We start from the raw sequence: 27,632 nt of genomic DNA, 5'->3' as shown, positions 1-27,632 counted from the left end.
CTTAGTTGTGGTTCCGCTGCCCACCAGGATGCCTCATATCACAGCAGCTCAAGCACAGCCTGCTTTTATATACCTATTTAAGATGTCCGTTACATAACCGCACCATCAATCATTCCTAAATGTCAGGTCGCCACCTGAAAACTCAGACTGACATCTGGATTCAAAGCAAGGCTGGAGGTTAAATACCACGTCGTTTAAAAACCAGGCAAGACAATTACAAGCAAATAAAGTCCAACAAACACAGAACACCAAGGGTCCGTTTTCCAAAAGATTCAATCTTTAATTTGATGTTTGATTGGTCTATGAAAGTGCCAAAAGGAAAGGTTATTGTAATCCGTGATGTAATGCCGAGTGACCCCACTGTTGCACTGCACTCTGCACCAGCCCTACAATTACCGATGAGGCCTTCTGAACAAATTGCAGAAAAGCACATCAAATGGGCTTTAATAATACTAGTAAAGTCACAGCTTTCTTTCATAGCTGTTCATCAACCGTTGGCCAAGCAACAAAAGTCAGTGTTCCCCCTCAACATGTACGTTTATGCAGCCACTTGCTTCTCAACACGAAATCATGATATCGACCAATGTTGCAGGCAGGTTCCGTTGCAAAGTGAAAATGGGTCAAAACTTCTCACATACCATAAACAGCACCACTGTGGAGACATCCGTTGATAAGTACAACCCAAACAATGTCAAACAGTGAGTTTCAGGGTATAAGCACGCAGCCGACAGAACGTAAGGCCTAATGTCAATTTAGTCATATCTGCCACAGGAAGGTAAACAACGTCAGGAATGACAGATGGCAGATAAAGCACAACTAGGTAAAGAATTTCTCATATTTCACGTATGCTTCTATTCATCTTCAGCCGGCGGGGGTCAACTGAAGTCCACAGCTCTTGAAGGCAGGAGAAGTAAAATAAGTTTATTACCCTTCAGACTCCAACTAGAAATTGAAGCCTGTCACACTTCTAACTGCCTTAATTTGGAATAATAAGCATCTTCTTCCAAGATGCTGAAATGTGCGGTGTTTATCTAATCAGCACGACATGTCCTCACAGAGTATGTTTTCATCTTCTTCTGAGCTTCATTAATTAAAACACTGGAGCGACGGGGCTTGTCGGGATCTTAAAACATGACTCCAGCTGTTGGCTGGTCTCCAGAACAAACCTGTTTGTAAGCGATAGCTTTAAAAAAAGAAAAAAAAAAAAAAGAAAAGAAAGGCGTCTGTACAAACTTTGTCTCAGGGTGTATTTGCCCCTCAACTGACAAGTTGGCAGAAAACATCGGTCTTCTTTGCTTTGCCGTAGTATTGTTTACGTGTGGGTGATGAGTCACTTTGGAATGATGACCTGACCCAGCCTTAACATCAAAACCTGAAGAGCCCTCTGAACCTTGCACGCGTTTACTCAAATGTTCCATCAGGTGTTGATGGGTGAAAGTAGCGTAAACTCGGTGTCTGCCACTAAAGAAGGATATAAAGGAAAGAAAAGTGTGGATTAAACTAAATAGGATTTATTTACTGGATGAGATCAGGGTGAACAAAATTTAAACAAAATGACCTGCTTTGATTCTTTGTCACATTCTCATGAGAGTTTTGAGCAATGTATTCCAACACATCTGTGCTGAAAAGCACTGAATTTGGCCCTTTTCGATATCAGAATGAGCCATTTCTGAACATTGCCTCTTCCTTCATGTTTACTTGCCATCATCAGGTGACAAAATTAAGTTTCACGATTTATCTTCTACCCAAATTCTAATTAGCCAAAGGGTATAATTAAGTTGTGACCTGCTGACATGTTGTGAAACTATCTCCTACCAACATGACTTGAATATTCAGCACATATATAGTATAACCTGAAAATGTTTGTTTGTCTTAGTCATGTATCGGTTATCTCCGCTAAAGAGGTCATACAGCTGGTTAGGTTTGCTTTTTTTTTTTACCACCTGAGGTTTGGCCGTGGCCTCAGCTAATTCTTTTTATCCAATCTATTTTAATTTATTTTTTTCATTAAGCCTTGGCAGAGGTATGCAGTTCCCGGCTGCTCTTGTTCCTCGCTGAAGGATGTGATTTCTGCTGCTCGTCTTTCTGTTAGCACAAATATACAAAAACGACCAAGCCAAGTTTCCTAGTTGAGAGTTGGAGCATGAGCAAATGGAAAAAAATTATAATAATTTAGTGCACATCAGGATCATTTTCATTAAAATCGTCACATACAGCATAGGTTTTGGTGGGGGTTGGTACTCTGAGAGCTGCTGTTGAAGCTGCGCAGCTCAAAAAAGTATGGCATGGCCAAAAACAGCATTTTACTCACATCATACCCTCTCTTGTTGATCTTCTTTGTCAAATTATCCACCTAAATTCCACACAATGCAAATAAGAGGCCCCTTAGTTCCTGAACCCAATGGTCCACGTCAAGTTAGAGGTCGGGCTTAAATTCAAAGTTCCTTACATTAAGTGAATAGAACATTAACTCCAGTCGAGGCAAAAAATGATGTACTCTCAACAGTCACACTGGACTTTTCAAAGCCAGAATCCTACGATCAATGGAGAACACAACAAAAGAAAAACATCTTAATACATTAAAATGACAATTTGAAGTCCTCCTGGCACTTGTCTACATCCCTGAATGAAAATCCTCAAAGACCTTAAGATAAATGATTCCTTTGAGGTCATTTTGGCTGCTGTTGCTCCACTCCTCTTTGTCTATCTCTCTCCGCAGTAGCTCAGCAGCTCCACTCTTGGCATCAATCACCAGCGGGCAGATATGCAATCTTACTGTGCAAACAATTAAGGGCTGCTCCTCTGCACTCAAAACTACTCACTCGTGTTGGTGCGTTGAGTATTAACACAACGTGCTTACACATTAAACCAAGAGACGCAGATGAATGGCATTCCTTAGAACTGTATTTGCCTAACTGAGGGCAATAAAAACAGCATAAAGCTACTTGTTGCCAGACGTGTTGTCTTGCTGGTTACTTAGTATCTAAGCAGACACTTTCAACTCGACATTGATGATAAGAAAAGTTACATTTTTGAAGATTTTTTTTTTTTTTTTTTTTTTTTTTTAAAGGGGGACCCGAGGGAAATTACCCAGCATTTGTGAGGAGAAACACTTCAAAACTTTGTTGCCTGTTGTGTTCTTAAATAACCGTTTATGCAGTCTGCATTCTCTTTTGGCTGGTAATGCCCAGAGCAAGAAGCAAGATCCACCATTCAACAGGTGTGGATGTCTGGGAGCACTTCCTGTTTGTTTTAAGTGAAACAAAAGTAAACTGCTGGAGGTCAAGTGATGCAACACAGTCCATCATAAAATATGACAACACACTCGACAACATGCAACCTGTATTTGCCTTTCTGACTCACTGCATTGTGCGTACTGTTGAAAGGTGTTAAGTAACTCTCAGGAATTCAGCTGAACAAATGAGAAAACAATGTGCAGCTGTGAACTTGTCAAAGACCATTGACTGGTGTGCACTGCAGTGACAGGTCCCCGGAGGAGAAAAAGAATATGAGCGGAATGTCTTGAGTGATATGAAAACAACCGGTTTCCTTCACAACCTTTGGCTGGGCCTCCACAACATCTACCTGGAGACAATATTTCCACTGTGCAGAGGAAGAAAAAAAACAAAACAAAAAAATAATAAATAAAATAAAAAAAATAAAGAACCTGTAACAGGTCCAGTGATATGCAACCGCTGCTTGCAGGTGGAGCTCCTCTGCGTGCAAAATAATCCCAACACAGCTGGACTGAAAGTGTAATTAATCTCTCAATGTGGGCAGACACAACTCAAAGCCAACAAGAGACAGTTTTAGCTAAACAGTGTTGTGAAACTAAAGTTAAAATGCTCACAGAACCCCGCTGAATGTCATGCTGAGAGCCGTAGCAGCAGAATGCATTTATCAAAGAAAACTGTAGAAACAGAATGCAGAACAACAAAAAAAAATCCTCAGGGAATTTACAGAATCGGTCCAAAAAATACAGATGTTCCAAGTTTCTTCTCTCAAACTTGGCTAACAAACTCTGTGAAGCTGGATATGAAAAAATATAAAGCAATACCGAATAAAAAAGTTTGAACTTTTTAATACTCTTTAACACAAGAACCTTCTAATATGGTACCGCAACTAATGTTTTAACTAAAGCTTCTGTTCAGAAGAAATTAGTTACAAATAACCAGGTACTCAGACAACAGAAATCCAGATTAACTCCTTAATAGCAAGTCTGATCTAACTTCCGTTCTTGCATAGCTTGCCTATTTCAAGCAAAAAAAGTTGCTTGGTGGTCATTTTTCCCCATTTAAAATGTATTGTGTTGCAACATTTTAGTTTGTACTGGTGTTTGTGCTTTATGCTGTTTTTCCATTGCGTGTCATCCATCCATTATCGTATCCAAGGTTACATCACAGAGGCAACAGGTTCAGGAGGGAAGCCCAGACATTCCTTACATCAATGAAACTTTCAAGCTCCACTTGGGGGACCCAGAGGTGTTCCCAGGCCAGATGGGTTATGTAATCCCTCTAGTGTGTTCAGGGTCTGCCCTGGGGCCTCCTCCCAGTTGGGTGTGCCTGGAAAACCTCCAAAGGGTGGTGACCAGAAGGCATCCGGATCAGATTCCCGATCCACCTCAGCTGGCTTCTTTCAATGCGAAGGAGCAGCAGCTCTAATCTGAATTTCCTCCGGATGGTCGAGCTCCTCCCTCTTACTGTTGGTAAGACCAAGCCCAGCCACCCTCCGAAGGAAACCCATTTCAGCCGTATGTATCCATAACCTCATTCTTTCGGTCACAACCCAGATCTTATGACCATAGGTGAGGGCTGGAGCAAAGATGGACCAGTAAATCGAATTATTTCTCTTTCAGCTCATCTCCCTCTTTACCATAACGGACGGGAGCAGTGGATTCATAACTGTCGATGAAGCCCCAATCCGTCGGTCCATCTCTCGGTCCAACTTGCCATCATAAATGAACAAGATCCCGAGATACTTAAATTCCTAGAATGTCGGCCAGTGCAGGCTTTGCTTGTGTGAGCTGCAGATCCTTTGTTGTTAAGTCAACAGGAGGATTTTCTCGGACCAGTATGCAGCGTTTTTACAACACAATTTAATGTTAAGAACCTCAGCAGAAACGACCCTTAACACCTGGCGTAGCACCGCTAACTCTTTAAAAAAAAACATACTGTAAATGGTTTTTCCCACTAGCTCTCTCACCTCTCATATAATGCTTATTGATGTAAAGTCCCTCTTGTCTTGTCAATATATGTCTGCATGTATGTTTGTAGGTTATGTATATGATTTTGTTTTTGGTTCTTACTTTGTTATGTTGTTTCATATATATATATATATATATATATATATATATATATATATATATATATATATATGTGTGTGTGTGTATTATTATCATCAATACTTTCGCTGTGTTCTGGGCCAACTGTCTTTCTTTGGAATCCATTCTAATAAGATTGTATCCTCTGAAATATTTATGTTGGACTTAATGAAATGAAAATAAAAATTTGATCACAAAAAAAAAAAAAAAAAAAAAAAAAAAAAAAAAAAAAAAGGAGAAACAGGTATTAAAAAGTAAAAGACATTACTACAATGAAAAACCCAAAGAACAGTCGAGTTGTGCTACACCATGTGATGGAAACGGGCCATTAGAGTCTTAAGTTTCATCCAGAGGCATTTCTTGAACTTTTAATTATATATATATATATATATATATATATATATATATATATAAATATAAATATATATAAAAGAAAAAAAGTGTTTCACTTACCTCTAATACTGGCCCTGCCCCCAAGATTATCTGCTCCACTCCACTGGCGAAACCCTTCTGACTGAGGGCTGTCAGATGATGAATGAGAAAGTTTGTGCTTTGCGTCTTCCCAGAGCCGCTCTCCCCAGATATAACAATGCACTGATTCCTCTGTCTCTGTAGCATGGTATGATACGCCACATCCGCCACGGCGTAAATATGGGGCTCCAAATCTCCCAGTGTATGATTATCATACATCTTCACATACTTGGGGTTGTAGATTGGCAGGAACTTGAAAGGGTTAATGACTATGAGGATAGTTCCAACGTAAGTGTAGATCTTTTCCTGGTAGAAGCGCGCGCGCAGGTTGTCCAGCAGCGAGCGCTCATTGAGCTCCGGCAGGCAGCAGAGATCTGCATGGTCACCCTGAGATTCAGGCTGTGGCAGCAGCCCGCGTTCCACCATGCGCCTGCGCTCCTCCGTGACCTGCAGCCACATCTGGAGGCTGCCGCCATAATGGATGGAGCCATCCAGGTTTTTCTGCCTGAGGAGGAAGCGGTAATCGTCACCACCAGACAGTGGACGGTGCTCTAAAGCCACACGGGGCCAGAGCATCATCCTCTGCACTGGACTGTCGCTGGGGTTCAGAATCCATTCCTCCCCACCAAACTCCTTCACCTCAGCAAGAACATAACACCTGGTGCGGTCCAGCTGCAGCCGGTCAATGACACGCTCAATGGCCTCGGCGGCTGTGGTGGTCTTGCGGGCGCTGATAGGGCAGTAGATGGTGCCCTCTGCCAGGTCACCTGGATAGATGCGCACGGTGAACTCTGAGTTCTCAAAGCGCTGCCGCCGGCCCAGGGTGCCCATGCCACCGACGCCACCAACGCCATCACGAGCACTCATGGCGGAGCAGAAGTTCCCATGAGCAGCAGCCCGGCACTGGGACGTCCTTTACGGGACTGGAGGGGCCGCTTCCTCAAGACATTACCACTGCAAGAGAGAAGGACGAAAACAAGAAGGATCAACACTCTGCAGACATACAACACTTTAGAATTAAAAACAAAAACAACAGCGACGACATATATATGTTCTCCGTAAAGGATATTTTTAAAAGTCCAAGCAGGAAATGAAATTCATACCAGCTCCAAACTGTCTGATCTGAGACTGCGATAGACAAAAGTAATCTACCAACTATTCAACAGATCTATGACCAGGGATTTCTAAACAGTCCTCTGCAATCCACCAGATTACGCAATTTGTCAGATTATGATGCGAAGACCTCGTGCGTTGTCATGTAATCAAAAAGAAGGCCAAATTATCATGCTGGAGCCTGACATGCACACTCATTCAGGATAAAGGATAAGTCAGATGGATCTACAGGATTATCATTAACACACATACCCGCTCCTGAGCACACGCACAGGCTCCCACCAGCCCCAGGACCAGCAGCTGCCGTGCTCTTTACTCAACACACAATCACACCATTCACAAGTTCCCTCTTTAATACAGAGCAGAGTGACGTGGTGGGAGAGCAGGGGCCACACAGAGAAGCAGCAGTGGATCAAATGACTGAGCGGCTGATTGCATTCTTGACACAAAAACGCGACAAACTACATAAAAAAAATTAATTAATTTTTAAAAAAATAAATAAATCAACAAACCTAAAACTGTCATTAGAGAAAAACATGGGGATTAAAGCTCTTTGTAGATTTTCATACCGGCTCTGGCCATCAGTGAAGGAAGCACCGTATTTCTTTCAGAATATGATCATTTGTGCTGTGTTTGACGCTTTGAACAATGAAGCGGAAGAAAAAGGGCAATTTCATGCCCATTCGTGGATCACATGTCAGTGTGTTCATCCTTTCATCTCATCTAGACAGCATTACAGTCTTGTATATATCATCAGACCGACATGTTCCATGCATTCCATGAGTTACAATGAGATGAGTTGTAATTTGTCTTTATGTTACCTGCTCTACTTAAGCTCTACTCAAGCTCTGCTCTACTTTCATCTTCAGATACTGATTTTCAAAGCAAACAGGGATGGGCTTTGACTTGTTGGTATCAGCTGTGGTTTTCTTTGTGCAGGTAGAGAAAGGGATAGCTTGTTGTGGCTCTTTTAGATTCCAGCTGCAACAGTATGAATACTTCAGTCTGGCCTCTAAAGAGATACTGATCGCACTTACTCTAGCACTAGTTTTGCTCTTAGTTGTTTGGTTTTGGAAGGGAATGCACTTATGATTTCTTGTGACCTGAAGTTCTTTTGCCTACCGATGTTGAATGCACTTATTGTAAGTCGCTTCATTCTGAAGTAATTCCTTTCAATAGTGTTTTTTTCCACCCAGTAGAACTATGTGTTGGTGAATTTCTGTCACAGCCCTCTGCTGGCGTTTCCCTTGGGGGCGACCTTTGGAAAGAGGGTGTAAAGACACCGCCCAATAAGTATAAAAACATAGTGATCAGTTCAAATTGCCATTACCACACAGCCATATAGTTAGAGATGCTCCGTCTCCATCTGACTTCCTTGAACAACTGCTGCTGCTATGTTGCATTCTATGGACACTGGAGACTTTTCTGATCTCCAACAAAAATCAGGGAAAAATACTACAAGAAGTCAGATTTCCTCGTCGTTTACTAAAGAAGAAGGAAGGTCACATACTCTATGCAAAGTATTTCTGGGATTTCTGAGGAGCCAACACGGACTATACTTTTAATTAATCTTCTTGAAACCATTTCCTAAATTTAAAATCAAACACCATTGTGTATAAAATGCTAGTAGATAGTTACAATAGGATATTCAGTTAATTATCATGCATGATAAAAAATTAAAAAAAAACATTTTTTAACTATTTATGATAATCAAAATGGCTCTCAGTTAAACATATGTTCATTTACTAACTGATTTCTAATTGTATAGCTGTTCAAATCCAAAGTGAGTGATAAAACAAGAGTTGTTTAGAGCCGATGTCACCAGCACGAGGGTTTTAAAAGTTTCCATTTGTCCACCTTTGGATAGATTCAAATGTTATGCAATTGATGACTATAATTCATTGCTGATACTTAGTCTTTACAGGCATGATTAGAATTCAAATATATCTTCGATATCTGAATGCACAAAGAGGAAAATTAATTGCCTTTCATTATCCAATGTCAAACTACATGGGCAGCATGACCGCAGCAGAAACGAGAGAAAACAGGAAATGGAACCGGGACAAATATAGTCGGTGCACAAAGGACTCCAGATTAAAAAAAAAGGCTCAATCCTTCACCCATGCCAAGTCGGTTCCTGCTGCCTCATATCCAACCTGCCGTGTGTTATCTCAGCAACTCTGATACAACCATGAACCATCCAAACGCATACGAGCAGACGAGACCTCGCCCCGCTCTACATTCAAATGCACACACACAGGAAACGCAGGAAAACTCACGTCAACCTTTCCTACCTCACACAAAACATTTGATCTAACAGCATGAAGCTGAGTTCATACACACATGTACAGCCCATGCAGGGATTGTCCGTCGGTGATGAATGTGTCTGTTTCCTTGCTTGTGTGATTATACTGTATCGTGTCGTGTGTGTGTGTTTTGAGCACAGTTATGACCTGTTGTCCCGAACAGATGGTCAGCTCAATGCTTAAAGGATAGGGGGGGGGATTTAGGGTTGTGGCAGGCTGCTTCTCTGTTTACCATCTCATGAAGACAATCAACTCTTGGACTTCACCAATCACAGAACATCTACCCACATCTGCACCGCCATCGTGCTTTTTACAGAGAACTGCATTAAGCTAAGAACAAACCAAGGAGACAGGAAAATCCTGCTCAGATGGGAGGATGGGGTGACAAAAGCTGGCGGTCTATGATAAGGGAAGCAAATTTCAAGTCATTTTCCTCATTATCACGATAATTCAGTCCTCAGTCGTGAATTAATCAAGCGTAAGCTCTGTCAAACTTCCAGAGATATTCTAGTGACAAATCCCAAACAAAACAGGAATTTCTAATAACAATATAACTTAATCATCATCACGTTAACTAAAATTTCATAAATAATCTTAGTCTGTGACTTTAACACTGGCTTTCTCCCCAACAAAGAGTTGATTTTAAAACACTGCTGTTGGTTTAGAAAGCTTAAATTGGTTTTCGGGCTAAACTACATCTCAGATCTTTTGGGTTTAGGTTTGCCTTCTGTCCCCAGAATTCAAACTAAACATGGACAAGCTACTTTCAGTTTTAATGCACCATATATGTGGAACAAAATCCCAAAAAACTGCAGGTCTGCGTCAACTCGTCCCTCTTTTAAATAAGACCTGAAACCAGAATTTTCTTTACCACTGCATTTGATTTACCGATTCATTTTAATTGAAGGACTGTAACTGATGATTGTCACTGTGCTGCATTTCTTTCTCCGTTTTACTTTTTTTAAACCATACATTTAGCTTTAAATGCTTTTATGTTCCATGTAAAGCACTTTTAATCACCTCGTTGTTGAATTGAACTGTATAAATAAATTTGCCTTTATAGATAGATTGAAAGTAATTACAGACAAATGACAGACCTTTTTGAAGGCATGAATAAGACACGTCTCTTTTAGATTTCACAGAGCACATCTGAGTTTTTAAATTTGCATCAATTAGTGAAAAAAGCCAAAGTATGACAAGTTTCAGTCATTTTACTTTACCCGAAAATTGGAAGTCCTGTGAAGCGACTGCTGGGTGCTCATTAAAATGCCAATGCTGAAACTATCTACTCCACAGCCATGCTACAAACCCAGGTTATCTGGAGGAGAGGTAAAATTATCCTCAGTTTTATGTGTTGAAACATTTGGCAGATTCGTATTCTGAAAGAAAGAAAGGGAAAATGAAGCAGCAGCCACTGTGAGCTTTTATTTAACAAGTCTATTCCACTCTCTAAAACGGAAAAAAAAACACACCTCCAGTTATGTCATTTTGACAGGTGAGCTGTGTTGGGTTTTAGAGACTGCCTTTAAAGCAGCCATAAAAGCGACCATGGTGGTGGGGCGGCTGTATAATAAACTGTAATGAAAGGGGAGAGGTGTCACAGGTGTTTTTTCATTTCACAGTTTCACCTCAACCTGTGCAGAGCTGCTTTTTTATTTGACCCATAATTCATTTGTTCATCACAGCGCTGCTTTCTAGACTGTAAAAAACGAACATGCTGCCCGTAAAAAGGTTAGCTGTGAGACTAAAAACTTTCAAAAAGTTGAGATAATCACAAGTGTTGGACCATCATTCCTAATAAAAAAAAATTCTACACATCAAGCATGCATGCACTTTCACACCTCACAGAGACAGCATGACTCACTCAGTGTGCCGTAATCATTTCAGAGCAGCAAAGAAATGAAAGCAAGGTAGCACAATGAGGGAAATGGGGTGAGAAAAAGGGGAGAAGGATTTTTCAGGCATGACATAATTTCACCTGGGCGCTCTGGTCGTGTGTCTGCACACCAACTTTAAAAGGTTTGATGTAGATTAGTGTGAGGTTTGTACCCTGAAGGAAGTGACACAGCAGATGGAGCACAGCAAGAGGAAACACACAGTGCCCTCTTCTCCTCTCTGTTTTCCTCAAACGACTGAACCAGAAACTGGTCTGGTTACATCACATGAATGGTTAGGGCTGAGGCACCATGGCTCAGTAATCTGACCTGAAATCAGTTCGAGGAGATTTCTCCCAAGACACAGCTGATCTGGGCAGATGCAATCTCAACTAAAATACCAGAAAGAAGCAAAGCTGGAATGCACACAAAGCAAATTCTAGATGTGTAAAACACACAAGATATGCGTTATTGCTCTCAGCTACCGTTAAAGTTAAACTTGGTCAGATGCTATCGGAGTGTCGGAACTTATCTGCACTTAAATCAGTCCTAACATAACCTCTGCCATGAGAAACACACGGCAACACTAGGTACTTTTAGACAGCAGGAACTTTTCCACAGTTCCTATAGCTACTGGAGTAAGTACTTTCTCTTTTGTCCCAACCATGGGAGCTGTTGACTGAGGTTTTGCCAATGTTTACAATGTTTTCTCTTCCACAAACTGCAGTCATGTAAAACATTTATGTGCCAAAGACAGAACATCATTTATACATAATAAGATAATAATCTATGTTCTGTGTTTACGTCACATACACTCAAGCAAACTTGAATGGACAAAACAATCATTAAGTTAATTAAATTGGGTCTAAGATTAGCAGTATTCTGTACTCTGAGGCTGGGCATACACTGTGCGATTTTTGGCCCGATGTCGACAAGATTTTCACTCGTGCGACTATTTTGGAGATCGGGCCGAGTTTTGGCTCAATCGTGCGTCTCGCATCGTGTAGTATACATGGGGTAACGACAAACGATTAAGCCCTCCCGACCACCTCCCGATCGATCGGATGAAAATCAAACTTGTTTGAAATCCTGGTCGCCCCTCGTGAAGCTCTCGCACAGTTGAAGCAGTTGCACGAGCCGATTTACCTCATCCTGTCACACTACGCATGCGCGAACATAGGTACGGAAGAGAAAATTGTCAACAGAAGAAGAAGACAACAGAACAGCATGGCAGCGACCGGCGACCGAGTCCAACGTGTTGTGTAGTGTGAGCAGCCAGATCGCATCAGACCATCGGATCGTACAGTGTGAGAACAGGAATCGTGAGCTGCGACGTTTTAACCCTTGCGATTCACTCGTACAGTATGAGCAGCAGCTGAATACCACGATTGAAAAAAAAAAAATAAATAAAAAAATAAATAAATAAATAAATAATAAATAAAAAAAAATAAAAATAAAAATAAAAATCGCAGTGTATTCCCAGCTTGAGATGTCCCACTTAGGACCCCTTACTAACGGATCTCAGATCAGCTCAAATGAACCACTCTAATGGGGCAGAAGTAAGCTTTAATTGGCTCATCGAGACAAATATGGTTGTTAGATTTGAATTAAACTGCTGATATGTGAAATCCCAAAGGCACACCAAAAATATCAACCATGTCACCTTCCAGCTATGGACTAAGAGACCTATTTATGTCCGAGCTGCCGAGGAGTCAGAGACTCCATTCGGTGGCCACAGCAGTGTATCGGTGTATCCATTAATCCCAGCTGTCTCAAGTAAAAGTTTGCAAAAATACCAGATGGAAAATGAGGCAGGTGTTGGTGATGATCCTCAGCTCTGTATCACTACAGCCCTGCACAATCCTATGAGGGCTTACTGACCATAGTCATGAACTTTAGTACTGAGCAGATGTGCAGCCTCGAAACCTCCAAACTGCAGTGCTGGCTCCTCACAAATTTAACTCTGATTGTGTAACTACAGTACGTACGAATACAGTCTGCAATAACTACAGTACAAGATGGTCAACTTGACCCTTCCCTCCACAGAGCATAAATCTCATTCTCTGAGCTGGATGAAGCTAAAGTTAGCCTCCGAGCTAGTGTTTGAGCAGCTCTGCAGTAGGCCCATAATTCATAACAAAGCAAATCATGTTACTGGTACTTTTCTCTGCTTCGCTCTTCACAAAAGCAATCCACTTTTTCTAGTTCTCATTACTCTTCTGCAACTTAAGTTGACGTTGACGATGACGACGTCTATGCGCTACACCAAAGCTTGTAGAATGTTAATCCAACATGGCAGCGGACACAACGTTACCGTTCGATGCAGCCTTAAAAAGTGTTTTAAGTAGCTTAGAGCAAGTTTACTTTTATTTTACTTTTTTTTCTTCTTCTTCCTAGTCGAATTTCTGTCGTCATCTGGTATAAGTGATACAATTGGCTATGAATCGTGCGCAAAGCAGCATGGGAAGAACCAGATGCCATTTGATAGACATTCGTAGCACCCAATAAACGGCTCTAGGCATTCGTAAACCACGCATCAAATACGAGAAAATGCACACCTAGTTCCCAGACCACCATCTCATCGAGATTGTGGACGCGTCAGCCAGGCTAGGCCAGCCCCACAATAAAGCAAAACACCGTTGTCATCCTTTTAACATGTTTTAAGCAACTACTGTCTAACACAAAAACTTGTTTCCGTGCAAATCTCTGAGTTGGCTTTACTTAAGCCCCTTTCACACTGAGACCCACTACCTTAGCGGGTCCAAATTGCACCTTCGACCCGCGTCGAGCAATGTGAACGCTTGGCGTGTTGTGACCCGTGTTGCCTGAAGCCGAGTTCAGGGGGCGTTGCCTAGTGGCAGAGCGTCACACGAAACACAGAAAATGCTGGGCGTGTACAATGACGTAGGCACAAGCCATGCGTTGGAGGTAGGGTTAAATACAGAGTGGCTTCCTCCCCAGATGTCAAAATATGGCCAGTCCAATCGCCCTCTGCCACTCCTGCAGTTGTGGTCACTAACAGCATGGAACTTTTTCCTCATGGCTTTTAATTTGTTGGTCACCTGCGTCTTGCTGCGTGGGAAACCGCGCTCTCCCATCTTTCTCGCCAGCCCTTCCAGCAGAGGTCCATCTTTCACAGTCCCGACATGTGGCGGTAAATAACGTCCTCTGCTCGGAGGCTGAGGAGCTCGCGGACCTCCTTGTCTCCCCAGTTGGCCATCTTCAAAAATGTCTCGAACTTGAAGTAAAACAGAGTAAAACTTATCTTCACCTGTCGCTGTTGTTCTGAATCAGCTGTCCATTCTGTCTTTTAAACTCCTCACGTCACGCCACGCCCACGTCCGACCCGCGTCAATTGCTTTCACACCAAACTCGGCTCGGCAAAAAGACTAGGGTCCGACGCAGGTCGAAAGGCGAGTCGAGTTGACGCGGCAGCCCGGGTGGTCAGTGTGTACGCAACAGCGGACACGCTAAATTCGCGGATTAAACGCGGGTTATTCCTCAGTGTGAAAGGGGCTATAGACTTAAAGAGCCATTTCTCTCCCCCCCCCCCCGAGAGAAACAATGTGATTTTAATTCATCTACCAGCCCCTGGTTGGCTGTAATATCAGTTCAGTGTTCCCATCAGAAGTATAAATGCAACTAGGCCTAATCCAAATTCACCCCTTTGAATGTTTCCCCTCCTTTCTGTAAGAGTAAGGTGTCCCTCTTCTTTTGGGGATTAAGTCATAGTAATCATCTACTCCTTCAACAAGGGTGTTGGCCATTTAAGCTATATGAACAGAAGAGCTTGATACCCAAAACAAAAGGGGACCTACTCTACCTGCCAGAATGCGAATCAGAGGGGTAGGGCACAGTGGTAGGTTCAAGGGAAGGAACTGGGATTGGGCAAAAGCCTTTGAAGATATATAGTCTCTTGGGGATCTTTTCAGTTACTTTCAGGAAGCTTCAGGTAGTGTTTGATCCAACATTGTGGTTACACTTACTGTTCAGACGAACAGAAACTGGGACGGTTAATAAGTTAAGGGACTTAACTTATTAAATAAAGTGCATTTACTTATGTAAATTGTATTTAACAGGTGGCAAATTTTCAAACTGTGGTACAGCCTCTACTGATACTCAGATCAGCTGGGTGAAACCCTGTTTCATAGGCAACAACAAAAGTATATCTGTAGTTTTTATAGGTCTGAAAGTGTTATTTACAAAAGAACATGTGTTTCTAGGATGTTTGCACATATTTAAAAGATACTGGTGAGAGAAATTAATTCTATATACTTTCTGTAATCTGAACATAGTCCAAAAGAAGCCTCGTTGAAGGTTCTCTCTGACAGGAAACCAAGGAGAAGTCCAACCACATGAGTCAGACTCATCAATAGCTGCCATTGTTACAAAGGAGTGAAGGATCAAGTTTGGTCAGCTTTCTACAATATGAAGTCATATTTCTGAAAGGCTATGTGTATGTCACTGTCATCTGCACTAATCCTAGGTATTTATGGCTCATAATGTTGCAGCACTTCTTTGTTATAAGATTTAGCAACTGAGGATGTATGTGTGTATATGTGTTGCACTGGGGTGTGTGAGTTGGCAGTGAACCGTGAACTTCCACATCTAGTCTTGAAGTTTTCTGTGGGTTCATTTGTGAATCGAATGGATTTATGGAGCCAAATTTAGCAGCTGTAGCTTTTAGTGTCGTACATGTTGTTTTTCAGTCATAGAATTGAGTTTGCAGTCAACTGTGGGTGAATCGTTTGGCTTTACGTGAGCCAGTGTTAAGGTTCATTGTGTAAAACAAAAAAATGACAGCATTCGCATATATATATATATATTTATATATATATATATATATATATATATAAAAATATATATAAATAATTATTTTAACCTTGCTTTTTTGTCCTTCTCAAACTTAAGATTCATGTGAAAATTACAAACCCAACCCTCTCTGAATTTCCATTTTTTTATTACTCAGTACAGCCAATCAGAAACACGATGTAAAAGTAGATACTGACAATAGTTAAGGATGCACAAGCCTCAACATTGAAACAAAAAGTCTCTGAATGTCACTGAGTTCTGCAAAACTGTGATAATAAATTTAACCTGTGAAAGTAACTTGTTAATTCATCAATCATGAAAGCAGACATTAGGGTTGGAGCTAGTTCAACACTCTCAAACACTCTGCAACAAAAGGCGTTCTTTTACATGAGAATGTCAGCATGCCTTTAGTTTACCGTCATCTACCTCTACCATAAGAAGGTGCCAATTATGACATTGCAGCACAGATAAGCCAAAGATAAGGTGCAGAGATCTAGCCTATGTTATGCAGCTCACATACCACAAACTCTTTTTAATAGTCCCGAACAACCTTCAAAACCAGGCCCAACCCCATTTTCACATTTACACAAAGAGGAAATTGCACCGAAATCACAAACAATAAAACCAGTCATAAAACCAACTGCAAAAAATAGAGGATGGGCACGAGGTGATGAAAAAGATAACACTGAAGAAAATAAAATGACACCTTCAGCACGTCCAGTTAAATATCTAACATGAATGTTTTGACTGCTTTTGAAGCTCAACAAGTCCAGCATAAAATCAACTATGGAAAATTTCCCCTCAGAATGTTAGAATTAAGCCAGCCTCAGATCATTAACAAGTCATTTTTCACATTGATTGAGAGAAGACGCAACACCTGTCTGATAGAATCAACAACTGAAATTCTGGCACCATCTTATGTCACACTGCGGTTTTGGCATCTTAGTTATCAGATTTCCATCATGGCTGTTGTCGAGTGATCTGTGGTAAACTGTTCCGGGCTTGTCTGAATATCACAGCAGTTTACTGGACTTACGGTAATAAGCATAGACGTTAAAAAAAGATATCGTCTTCACTTGAGTAAGTCAAGGGTAGGGTAGGTCTGCAGCTCTGCCTCTAAACGCTCCACCGTGTGTGAGAAGAGGGTCATGTGACCAGAATCAACTTTTCTTCTCTTTCATTGGCACAAGTGATGCAACAAAGACTCTGGGTGCCACACATAACAATTTACCGGAAAGGCATGTAGAGCTAAACAGTTTGGACATCACTGTTATTTATTAATTTACTGACACAATCTGTAGGATTCCTCTAACATTATCCAGTTTTCACAGTAACAAGCCTGGTACAGATCTTCCGGACTGGGAAGTTGTAGCCTTCAGACACTCAGATTAAACATGGATCTACAGGAGGTAGAAAAGGATTTAATTAGATTGTTTTGGTGCGTTTACACTCGTTTGAAAAATTAGTAAAAAGCTGAGAGGGGGCATATCACCACCTATCATAGTGGAGTCGGCCATACTTCAATGAATACATTTCCCTCTCGTACCTGTATGCTGGGACCCACACGGAGTGTTTCACCTTGCATATTGTGTTGTTGCTCTTTAACAAAGACAAGCCTTCAAGGTCAGGTTCTTTAAAGCTGTCATATCAAGGAACATTTCAGTTCTCTTTTTCTAATAAGTCAGTCTGTATATAAGCTGATATGTACATTTGTGTCAGTCATCACCTCCACAGAAGAGGGAATGCTGTTGGCCTGGTTAGCATGTAGCATCCACACCCAGGACCACACAACCAAAAACTTTGTATTCAAATTAAACGGCAACATAAAGATATCTCAGCGCAAACTTTTTTTATATAACAAGCCATAAAACATTAAAAAAAAACAAAGTAGGAATCAAATGAGTGATAGTTTTTCCTGCTTCTTTATAGATGTTGACTTAAATGCACACCAAAAGAAATTTAAATAAAACATTTTCCTAATTTTCCTCCATGCTTTAGCTTTCGGTGTAGTGAGTGGACATTGGAGGAAGTAGCCTAACCTTTGAGGTTGAAGGTCAGCTGATTGATGTGGCAGTTGGGGGTGCCGTACGAGCACCAACATGCTCCACAAACACATAACTACAGGTCACCATTCCTTGAACCAAAATGTATCAAGGTGTAACCCAACTCTGCCGGACAGAAACACCCGACATCCTGCCTGGAGGCAACAGCCCCACTCAAAGACAGATTTGAGCTCACCAATTAGCAGAGCCGCCCGGGCTTCTGTAGTAACAGCAGTAACGGTGGTAGATACAGAATGCCACACAGCCAACCAGTTGCTAATAAGACCAAAGGCTGGCTGTAAAAATTATAGTTGTGAATCTTCGTTTTCCTCACAATTTGATTCGATCATAATTCACCTGTTAACAGTTTCATGCAATCAAAGAAGCTTCTCCAATTCGTGCAAGATCAGAGCCCCTTCAGATGATGCACATAATCTGCTTTTTCCCTTTTTTTTCTGCAAATATTCCATTTCTAATTATTACTGCAACTATTTAATTCTCCTTTGGGTTTCATAGAGTATTCAGTTCAGTCTCAAAGTCTGGCATCTTCAAACTGCCGTATAACTGCACATAGCAGATATAAGCGTTTCTGTAAGGAGTATTCTGCTCACGCAAAGGCTCCAAGAGCTTCCACAACTTCTACCAAATATGTCTGTCAATCCTGATCTCTAAGAGCTGCCACAGATTTGGTTATTTGATGGTAAAACCTGTGAGCTTAAATGCTAATGGCGCTCCAACAAGAGAAACCTGCTAAACTGAAGACCGCAGCTGTCAGAGACTTCTTTGTGGAACTTCTTTAAATAAACACAAGCGTAAATTAAGTTAATTCCAAACTCTGTCAATTAAAAACTAACATGCGAAAAGTTTATCCCAAGAATGCGCCATCATTTTAAAGGCACCCAGCACACTTTTGTTTTTCTTTCTAACTGATGCATGACAGTTTGTCACATGTATGCCCCATTTCATACTGTATTAATTCTAACATTTCCCTGCTAAGGAACATCATAGTAAAATAAACAGTCATTGTCAGGGTGACTTTACGTTAGGTTAGTTGCTTGAAACTGCTAACGGTTAAAACAATCTTCTGTAAAAGGTAAAACAAACAAAAAAGATAAAACATCTTGATGACTGGAGTTTTTGCTGCATCAGCAGCTGCAGCTGTAGACTCAACTAACATAAAAGGTGATTCGGTGACAACATGCATGTTTTTACGCTACTTCCTTTTGGAAAGTTCACAAACCATTTGCGGGGCATGTAAGTGTGACTTTCCAGAAGTGAATGGTTGACAGAGGCTGCGTTTTGACCAGCGGTTAAATTTACTGTAACATGATCCAATGCAGCGTACTGTATTTAACTCACTGGTGAAGGACGACATTTAGCTCCAATTTGAGTAAATGGAAAACGAGGACAGGTCTAAACAGTGGTTGTGCTAAAACTGTAGTTAATAAATGCAAATAATTCCTCAAATCCAAATGTGTTAGGTGTGCTTTCTGCTCCAGTTCAAAGTAAAAGGAAATATGAGAATAAAGGCTATGAGCCTGTTGGGGAAGCGTCTCCATCTTAAAATGATTTTTTCTGTAATCATGTAGATTACTGAGGAGCACTTTTTATTTACACACACATACTGACTTTTTAAAGAAATCTCATTTTTAACAATAATTTTGTGAGACATTATTGTAAAAGAGAATGGAGCTATCAAATCTAGAGTTCAGTACAGTACAATAAAAGTCCAAGTTGAGGTACAATTGTCTCTTTGATGGGAGCATTTTTAAACTATTTCAAGCTACATTTCTGCATGTGTTTGTCAATGTTAATTTTGTTTTTATGTTGGATCTCGAGTATGTAAGAAAATGTGACCTGAATTGAATTAAAACCTAATCTAGGGGTCAACAAACCCGGGTATATTTGTGATCAAGTGACTAGTAGATTTTTTAAAAAAGGCCAACAGTTTCATAAACACCATCCAAGTAAATATGTTTGTGTTTAATTGGGTAACTAATGGGATTATGTGAAAGCAGGTGAACAACAGAAACACGACCTCATCCCGCACCTCCTGCTTCGACGTGACTTGGTGGTTCACAATATTTGCTTTCTCTCATTGTGAAACAGTCATTTTCACCTCTCAGGTCGCTCTGCCCGTCTCTGTAACTACTAATGATCGGGAAGTAATAGCTGAGGTCTGGAATAATGTGGAAATAAAATGCAAAGTCTAACAGAAGGAGAGACTGAGCCAAAAAATTAAAGGAGATAGAAACAGTCACAGAGTCAGACAGAGAAAGAGGAAGATGTCGGTTTCCTGAAATCTGAGCGGTGGGAATTTGAGAGGACCCAAAGAGAGCCCTCAGCATAGACAGGCTACGCTGAGCATGTACTCACTCTCTTGATACAGTTCAGTCATTAGAACATTTCACTCTTCATTTCTGCAAAAGACTTTACAATGAGTCGTGTGCAGGAAACACACAGCATATGCTCCTTGATGTCTCCCACCACTTTTAGACTCTATAGATTCATCCTAATCCAACATAAAAACTCACTAAAGATATCACTGAATAGTTTCTGACATTAAGAATCCAAACTCATCTTTCATGATGAATGTTTACAGCAAACAAACTTGCAGAAAGTCAGCAGCTCATTTTGGCACACGTGTGATTTCTTCACGGCTCCAGGAAATCCAGTCAAACGTTAACATCATTAGCCACAACATTAAAACTCCCTGGTGCCTGAACGACAGCGCTGACCTTTTCTTATCTTGCTGGGAGAAGCCTCTTCAAAGTTCAAAGCAAGGACTCATGTACTCCAAACCCATGTGAGGAACGAGTGATGAAAAAAGGGCTGGGTATCCTAATGTCCTGACTTCTGTGGGGGAAAAAAAAAAAATTTTAAAAATTAGTTTATAGCACCCTAACAAACTGCAAAGATCCTGTCCAACTGCCAGCGTGGACGTACCATCTGTGTGCATAAGAGGACACAACTCAGTGGAGAAGGGGGCAGTAGTCTATTTACGGTATTCAGGAAGAGCCACTGGAAGACCATGTAGATAAAATAAAAAATAAAAAAAAAAACTCAGAAATTTGCATATAGTTTGAGGTTAGTGAGAACACTGTTGCTGCGAGTGGCATATGCAGCCCTCTGCCTAAATAAAATAGGTAGAAAATCACTCTAAATAGGTGAATTGGATTGGATTCTCCAGCTAAACCTTAGACACAGACGTTCACCAAAAATACAGATGTTCCCGACTGCCAGCTTGATTTTTAGGGCCTTAACACCCAAATGAATGACAGTATCCAGAACATCTCATTCATTTGAGGTTATTCACTTCACCCGTCAGCGGTTTGACTTTAGGGGCTCATCACTGTGTCCAGGTTCACACTAATATTTAAAGGCTTCTTCTTTTGCTCAGGCAGCTCCGGCTCGCCGCTAAGTTTTATGACATTCAGCTGACTGACAGAAAACAGAAGACTTCCATTTTGTATGAACTGGTTTGACATTATGACATTGTACTGGCGCATTCTGGGTTCATCTAAATGAGAACAAAGGTTGAAATGTTCCTTTCAAGTCGTCATTACTGCATGTGTGTATTGTACGGATTGATTTTATGCCTGGTTTGCTTTAAACTTTCTTAAATAATCGTTGTTTATCAAAGTTGATAAAAAGAATTAACCCCCGATTCAACATTTCAGCTGTTGAGTTATCATAGATCAGCAGCAGGTCATCATTTCAGCTGTTGGCATCTGTGGTTCTACCAACAACGGGGTAGCGACAACTTTATATAACACCGTCAAGAGTAATTAAAAATGACTAAAGACCTGTCACAGAGTGCATACTGGAGCAGATAACTGAGCCACCTCATTTTGGATGAAGCTCTGGGCTGCCTCCAACTCCCTCCACATTCCTCCGGCTGATCGCCAACAGGTGACACAACTAGCATGAAAATATGACACCATGTGTGCCAGCTAAATTAAGAGCCTCCCTTCACTGTGCAGGCCTCGTCATTGTTGTTGACTGAAGTGGAGAGCCTGAAGAGCGTGGAGTGAGAAACCAGAGGAAGGAAATTAATCCAGGGTGCAGCTTAACTCCCAAGGACAGCACTGGACAGAAATACAGCATGCTACCGTGTGCTCTGACATCTATGAGTCAATATACTCCTTTAAACTATTAAACTAACCTCTGATCCAGGCTGCTGAAGAGAGTGGATAAAACATTTAAATACATGAAGGCGGGGGCAGCTATAAAACAACACCCGAAACAGTGGGAGTAAACAGCACCACTCCTCTGTTGTTGCCATGGTAAATTCCACTTCCTGTGTCCACTCCCCGGACAATGACAGCAGCTATGGGTGAGACAGGAAGTGTAGCACGGCGGGGGTTCAATAACATAGCACCATCGTGCCATTGTTAATAACTTTCTGTTTCGCTCTAAACAAAAGATGCTTGACATGTCACATTGGGCTCTCGAGTTTATTTATAAGCAGGTGAGAGGTTTAGTTTTCCATCGTCTAGATGAAAACTTGCATTCCCAGTATGATTTATTAACTCTCAGTCAGTAAATCAGGACAAACAACATTCAAATGTGCTGTGCTTTCCTTTTCGGCTCTGTTCACACTCACTGCAGTCAGATTCATCGATGTGGAACAAAAAAAAAGCCGGAAAAAAAAAAGCAGTAACAGAGACTTTTTCCATAAAAACTGGGGATCAGTGAGACCATTCCGACTCCACGGTGAGTTCAAAACCTGTTTTTTTACCCCCATTGTTCTACATTAGATCCTCAAAAATCTAATCATTACATTTGTAGAAAGGTGCCCTAAAGCAGAACCGTCCAGCAATGAAAAGCCTTTATTAGGTGATCGGTTTAAGCTTCAGACACAGCAGATGAGACTGCCGTGACGGCTCATCCTGAAACACCTGCTTCAAAAACCTGCTGCCTGTCTCCAGCTCTGAGTCTCTGCCTGACACTTCTGGCTCTGATAAGCTCTTTAACAACCTGTGCTCTGGCTGATGCACAAGTAAACCAACGCGTCTTCACTTCCTGCACACCGGAGGCAGATTGTTTATACATTTTAGCCAGTCATTGTGAGATCTGAGCAAAATTTTTCTTCTTCCAACACCTCTTTTACGCAAGAAAATGTATGTAAAAAAAAAAAGATTTCTCTGACTGGAAACTTGGAAGCATGAGTGTAACGCACAGTTGTGCTACATTCAAGTCTATTTTTAATTGTTGCAATTATGTTTAGCTGGAAATAAACATTTCACGTATAATTACCCTTTTATCATCATCAAAGTTGGATTTTTCTCCCCCTTAATCGTCTTATTTACCAAAAGACATGAACAACTTCACTATACTTGTAAGAGGTCTATAAAGTGGCGCAGTTTGTAACTTACTTACTGGACAGGGGCCAATCAGATTTAAGCTCTTAGATGTAACCATGCTCCCAACAATGAGCTAAATGTTTCAAAAATTTAAAAAAAATGTTTTTAATCCATCAATTCTGCTTTTCTTATTTCTTAACAAAGACAACCACATGAAAATTATATACAGATTTGTGCTGTATGAATCAGAGATATCGGACCAAACCAAAGAGAACAAAGTGTCATCAAGTTCAGAGTAAAGTGTGAGGAGTGCTTTACTAGTGTGTTGTTATCAGGAACCAGCGGTGTGGAAGACTGATGAATTTATCAGCAGTTTCCAGGCAAACACTTAAATAACTCTGTTCCCCATAATTAGTATTGTGTATATGTCGGAACAGTCAATTTCAGCCTTATAGATGACAAATTTGTTTAAGATGTGGAGGCTACTGAGTGAACATTGCAATAAATGTTGAGTCTACAACAAGGCCTGGCTCTCGCACTGACCTCACATTCAGGTTTTACTGTTTCAGCGAGTGGAAAAATGTTTCGTTCCATTCCAGGTCTGGAAATATCAATATGACGCAGTGCAGTCGTTGGCCGATGGAGTCGGAAAACTACAACACCCTGCAATAAAGTAGGCCAGCGGAAGGAAGAAACCATCAACAACAGCTGCTGTTTGAAAAAGTTGCATGGAAGTCAGACCAAGAAATGTATGGTCTTACTTTGTGCTCAAAAAAAACAAACAAAAACTTTCTTAACCGATATGGGCGAAAAGTAGAAAGAGTCAAAAATCTAAACTGTGGAAGCAATTCATCAACAGCCATCACCACAGCTACAAAAAGCAATGCACCTAAATACCAACTGAAACAACTGTGTGACACGTGGATGTAAAAATCTGTGTGTGAGTCAAGGAAGACCATTAACGGCTGAATTACACCAGCTGTGTCACATTCATCAGAACTCATTCAACCTCTGAAGATGTTTCTGCCGAAGCGTCCCGCAGCCGCTTCCCTCAACTAAAAAAAAAAAAAAAAAAGAGGCTGAGTCAAGCTGCAAAAAGAGGATTCGAAGGGCAGGAGGTCAGAAACAGGAACAAGAGAGCATCAATATGGTGGATATATATTGTACTGTTACAGTAGAAGTGTTTGCGCCAAGCCTAGTAGAATCTGAAAAAACTCCAGGTGTGATGCAACACCACAGACCACAGCAAAGAGGGCAGGGTGAGGAATTTAATAACACTGCCATCCAGCTCTATTTACCTATGAAACCAGATTAAACTCAAATTGTCTTGAGACACAGAGACACAGAGACCCGAATGAACTGCATTTTCTTTTAAATTCAGGCAAAAATTGAAGCAATTGTTTTTGGCCCAAATAAACCTCAGACATTCCTTCTGTCATCTGTGGAATATTACAAAAGAAAAACAGAAGCATCCTGTCCCAAAGCAATCCAGAAAAACTGGTCCATGCCTTTATCACATCTCAGCTGGATCCCTGTCACTGCATTTTAGCAGGGTGTCCAAACAACCGCGGCAAGAGAACCGACTGGTACAGCCAAGACAGATCACATTTCCTCTTTCTTAGCCTCTCTGTACTGGCTCCCTGTAAAATTTAGAACAGAATTTAAAACCCTTCTTATCCAACACAAAGCCCTTAATGGCCTAATTCTGTCATGTCTGAAAGATCTCATCGTGTCATATCATCCTGCAAGAACTCCTCGCTCTCAGAGCACTGGCCAGCTGGGTTTTTTTGGAGTTTCCAGGATCAGAATGGGAGGCAGAGCTTTTAGTTTTAATTCATAGATCTCTCTGTGCGCTTCTTCTTTTAATATACTCCTTTTGTCATACATCTTATATTTCTACTTTTGTTTTATTGTAATTTATACTAATATTCCAGTGGTATTTACAAATTGTTTTGAAAAGTACCGTTTTACGTCTTCATTTGGTCTGTAAAGCGCTTTAGGCTGCACTTCCGCTTGAAAAACTCAGTCAAGTAATTGAAGGCACTCTGCTAGCAGAATATAAGTCCAAGGCAATTAGTTATTTTCAAAATACATGCTGTTGCACAACTGAACATGTGCATCTTCTTCAAGGCAACTTCCTAGGAATTGGACGGATAATGTGTCCGGTTTGGTGTGAAGCAGGGTTGGCCAAAAGGATGATGCCATGATCTACTGCTGATGCCTGGCAGACATTACTGTGGCATAAGGAGGATAAACCTGCTTCATGTTTAATGGCAATTGTTTTAATGAATAAACTAAATGAACTGGCTGTAAGAAAATCAATAAGTGTATCCATCCACAAACTAAAAATATTGGGGTTATCTGAAAACACACTGTACTGGTTTAAAATGTTTCCTAACAACTAACCCAACAGGGTTACTTTGTTATCTAGCAGCAGAGACGGGGGAGATCACAGAAAAGGAGGGAGGAGAAGAGGAAGAGGAGGCTGGGAGATATCACTAACCCGGATTATGCACACTCCATATCCCCTTGAGAAAGGGAATCTATCAGGCCGAGCTGACCCAGTCAGCCGCCTCTGGCCTCAGGGGAAGACACCGCTTCTCCTCCAGAAACAGCCACCATGCAGAAGCCAACAAACCAATCAGCAGGGAAGCGTTGTGGGAAAATACGTTAGAGCTCAACATGGATGTGCACTGTACACACACACAATAGAAGCCAGGCGAACACAGATTTAGATCTTGTGAAACACTAATGCGCACTCGGTAAGAGAGGCTGCAGATGCCAAAAGGCCTCATCGGTTTCTCCACAGCTGAGTGGAGATGAGCATTAATAAGTAGCTGCTCGAAGACCTCAGGGCCAAAGTACCCCCAGCTTCGTCACCATGAACACAGATGTGCACCGACACTGCTTCCCACTCTGGATACCTGAGTCCATGTCAAGCATACAAACAAATGGCAATTAAAGATAAAAAGTGTTCATTTTCTACCTCGGGTAATGCCAGCGGAGGAGTCATCTTCATGGTCAATTAAGTCTAATCAGCTGCCAGAGGTTTCTTTTGTCAGGCGTTGCAAATTGATACAGATGGATGATTTTTCCTTAAGGGCATTCAACACCCACATAAAGGGCCATTTCAACTAGATCACAATAAATCATGCAACACATGACCGAGCATCTGTGATCAAAGGAGAATGTTGCAATATAATGTATCACGTCTTGTATGTAAAACTACACTCTGTATGTTGTTCTACTCAACTCGCAGAAACTCAAACAAACCTACCACACTAAATCAGACTGCTCTAATATCCTGGTGTGAAACAGTGCCGTGCATTCAGAAATCTAATCCCCTTTAGGTAAGCAGTTAAGAGTTAAAGCCGCTTGTTGAATGTAAATTGTGACATGCAGAGTTGAAAACTGAAAGAAAAGACGTCTGAAATCTACATGAAAGTTTATTTTTAAGGGCATTTTATGATTTTATATATACATATGTATATACTAGTTTAAAAGGAAATTATTTTCCAGTTTATAAGTGACTTTAAAGCTGCTAAAGTTGCTAATCTTTTGACATTGTGGCGCCTGATGGCAACAGAGAATTCTAAATCCCTCACTGAGGCACCACAAACAGCATCCACCTTTGCCAGCTGATAGTAATGACAGGTCATCACGTCTAACTCTGGGTTTTAACGTCAAGAATAATCCTGAGCACATCTGTTTAACGTATTAGGAAAAAAACACGACCTGTAATTACAGGGCAGTGTTACAGAGCGAGTGCCCTCACTGTCTCCTCTGAGGATCGGGGACGACCGGTGTCCTCCTGCCTTCAGCAGATCGCAGGACGCTCGAAACCCGAGTCTGGTGGTGCAGTCGGAGGCGCAGCCACCGGAGAGACGGCGAGAGCTGCAGTGTGATGAGAACGCAAGTTTGGTTGCTGGCTTCAAGGAGATGACGGAAGATGTTGGTGGGAATCAGCGGAGAGGCGACATATCACGCCGTGGCCTTGTACACCCTCAACTTGTAGGGAGCTATAGATCAGAAACATTTGATAAACTGTGGTTGAGAGAGAAAAACACATGACCGTCTCATCTGAAAGGAAAATATTATTCCACTGATTATCGTTACTATACAAAAAAAATGCTTTGGCCGGCTGAAAAGAATGATTTTGAGTGGAAACGTGAGACTGGCAACAACAGGCTCTGCGTTTAGTTTGAGAATTTCTTTATTTCCCAGAATACCCTCTGACAGCCACAGACGCATGCACGGTCTTGTTTAATTCACCTTGGTTCCTTCAGTATATCCAGTGACCAGTAAAGCATGACGACGAGCCAAGAGTTTGTGGACAAGACAGGACAAGCATGGAGCCTCTCACATCAAAGGTAATACTCCATGTTTAT

The 27,632-nt window shown here is 41.2% G+C and overlaps 1 protein-coding gene across 12 annotated transcripts in view; it reads right to left on the bottom strand.

Annotated features, from left to right (window-relative positions):
- Window positions 1-27,632, bottom strand: part of myo9aa (myosin IXAa) — a 120,125-nt gene that overhangs the window by 84,488 nt on the left and 8,005 nt on the right. For 10 of the 12 annotated variants that reach the window (XR_012769818.1, XR_012769819.1, XM_075465810.1 and 7 more), the window contains exon 2: window positions 5,774-6,745. Coding sequence is in view for 10 of the 12 variants with exons in the window: in XM_075465810.1 (XP_075321925.1) it covers window positions 5,774-6,658 (885 nt within the window). In the remaining 2 variants the exon portion in view is untranslated. Of the gene's footprint in view, window positions 1-5,773; window positions 6,746-20,676; window positions 20,811-27,632 lie in introns of those variants that run through there. The other 2 variants (XM_075465819.1, XM_075465828.1) reach the window with 2 other exon arrangements.

This window comes from Odontesthes bonariensis, chromosome 1, assembly GCF_027942865.1.
Source record: "Odontesthes bonariensis isolate fOdoBon6 chromosome 1, fOdoBon6.hap1, whole genome shotgun sequence".
Lineage (NCBI taxonomy): Eukaryota > Metazoa > Chordata > Actinopteri > Atheriniformes > Atherinopsidae > Odontesthes > Odontesthes bonariensis.
This window is presented reverse-complemented; position numbering and strand designations above follow the sequence as displayed.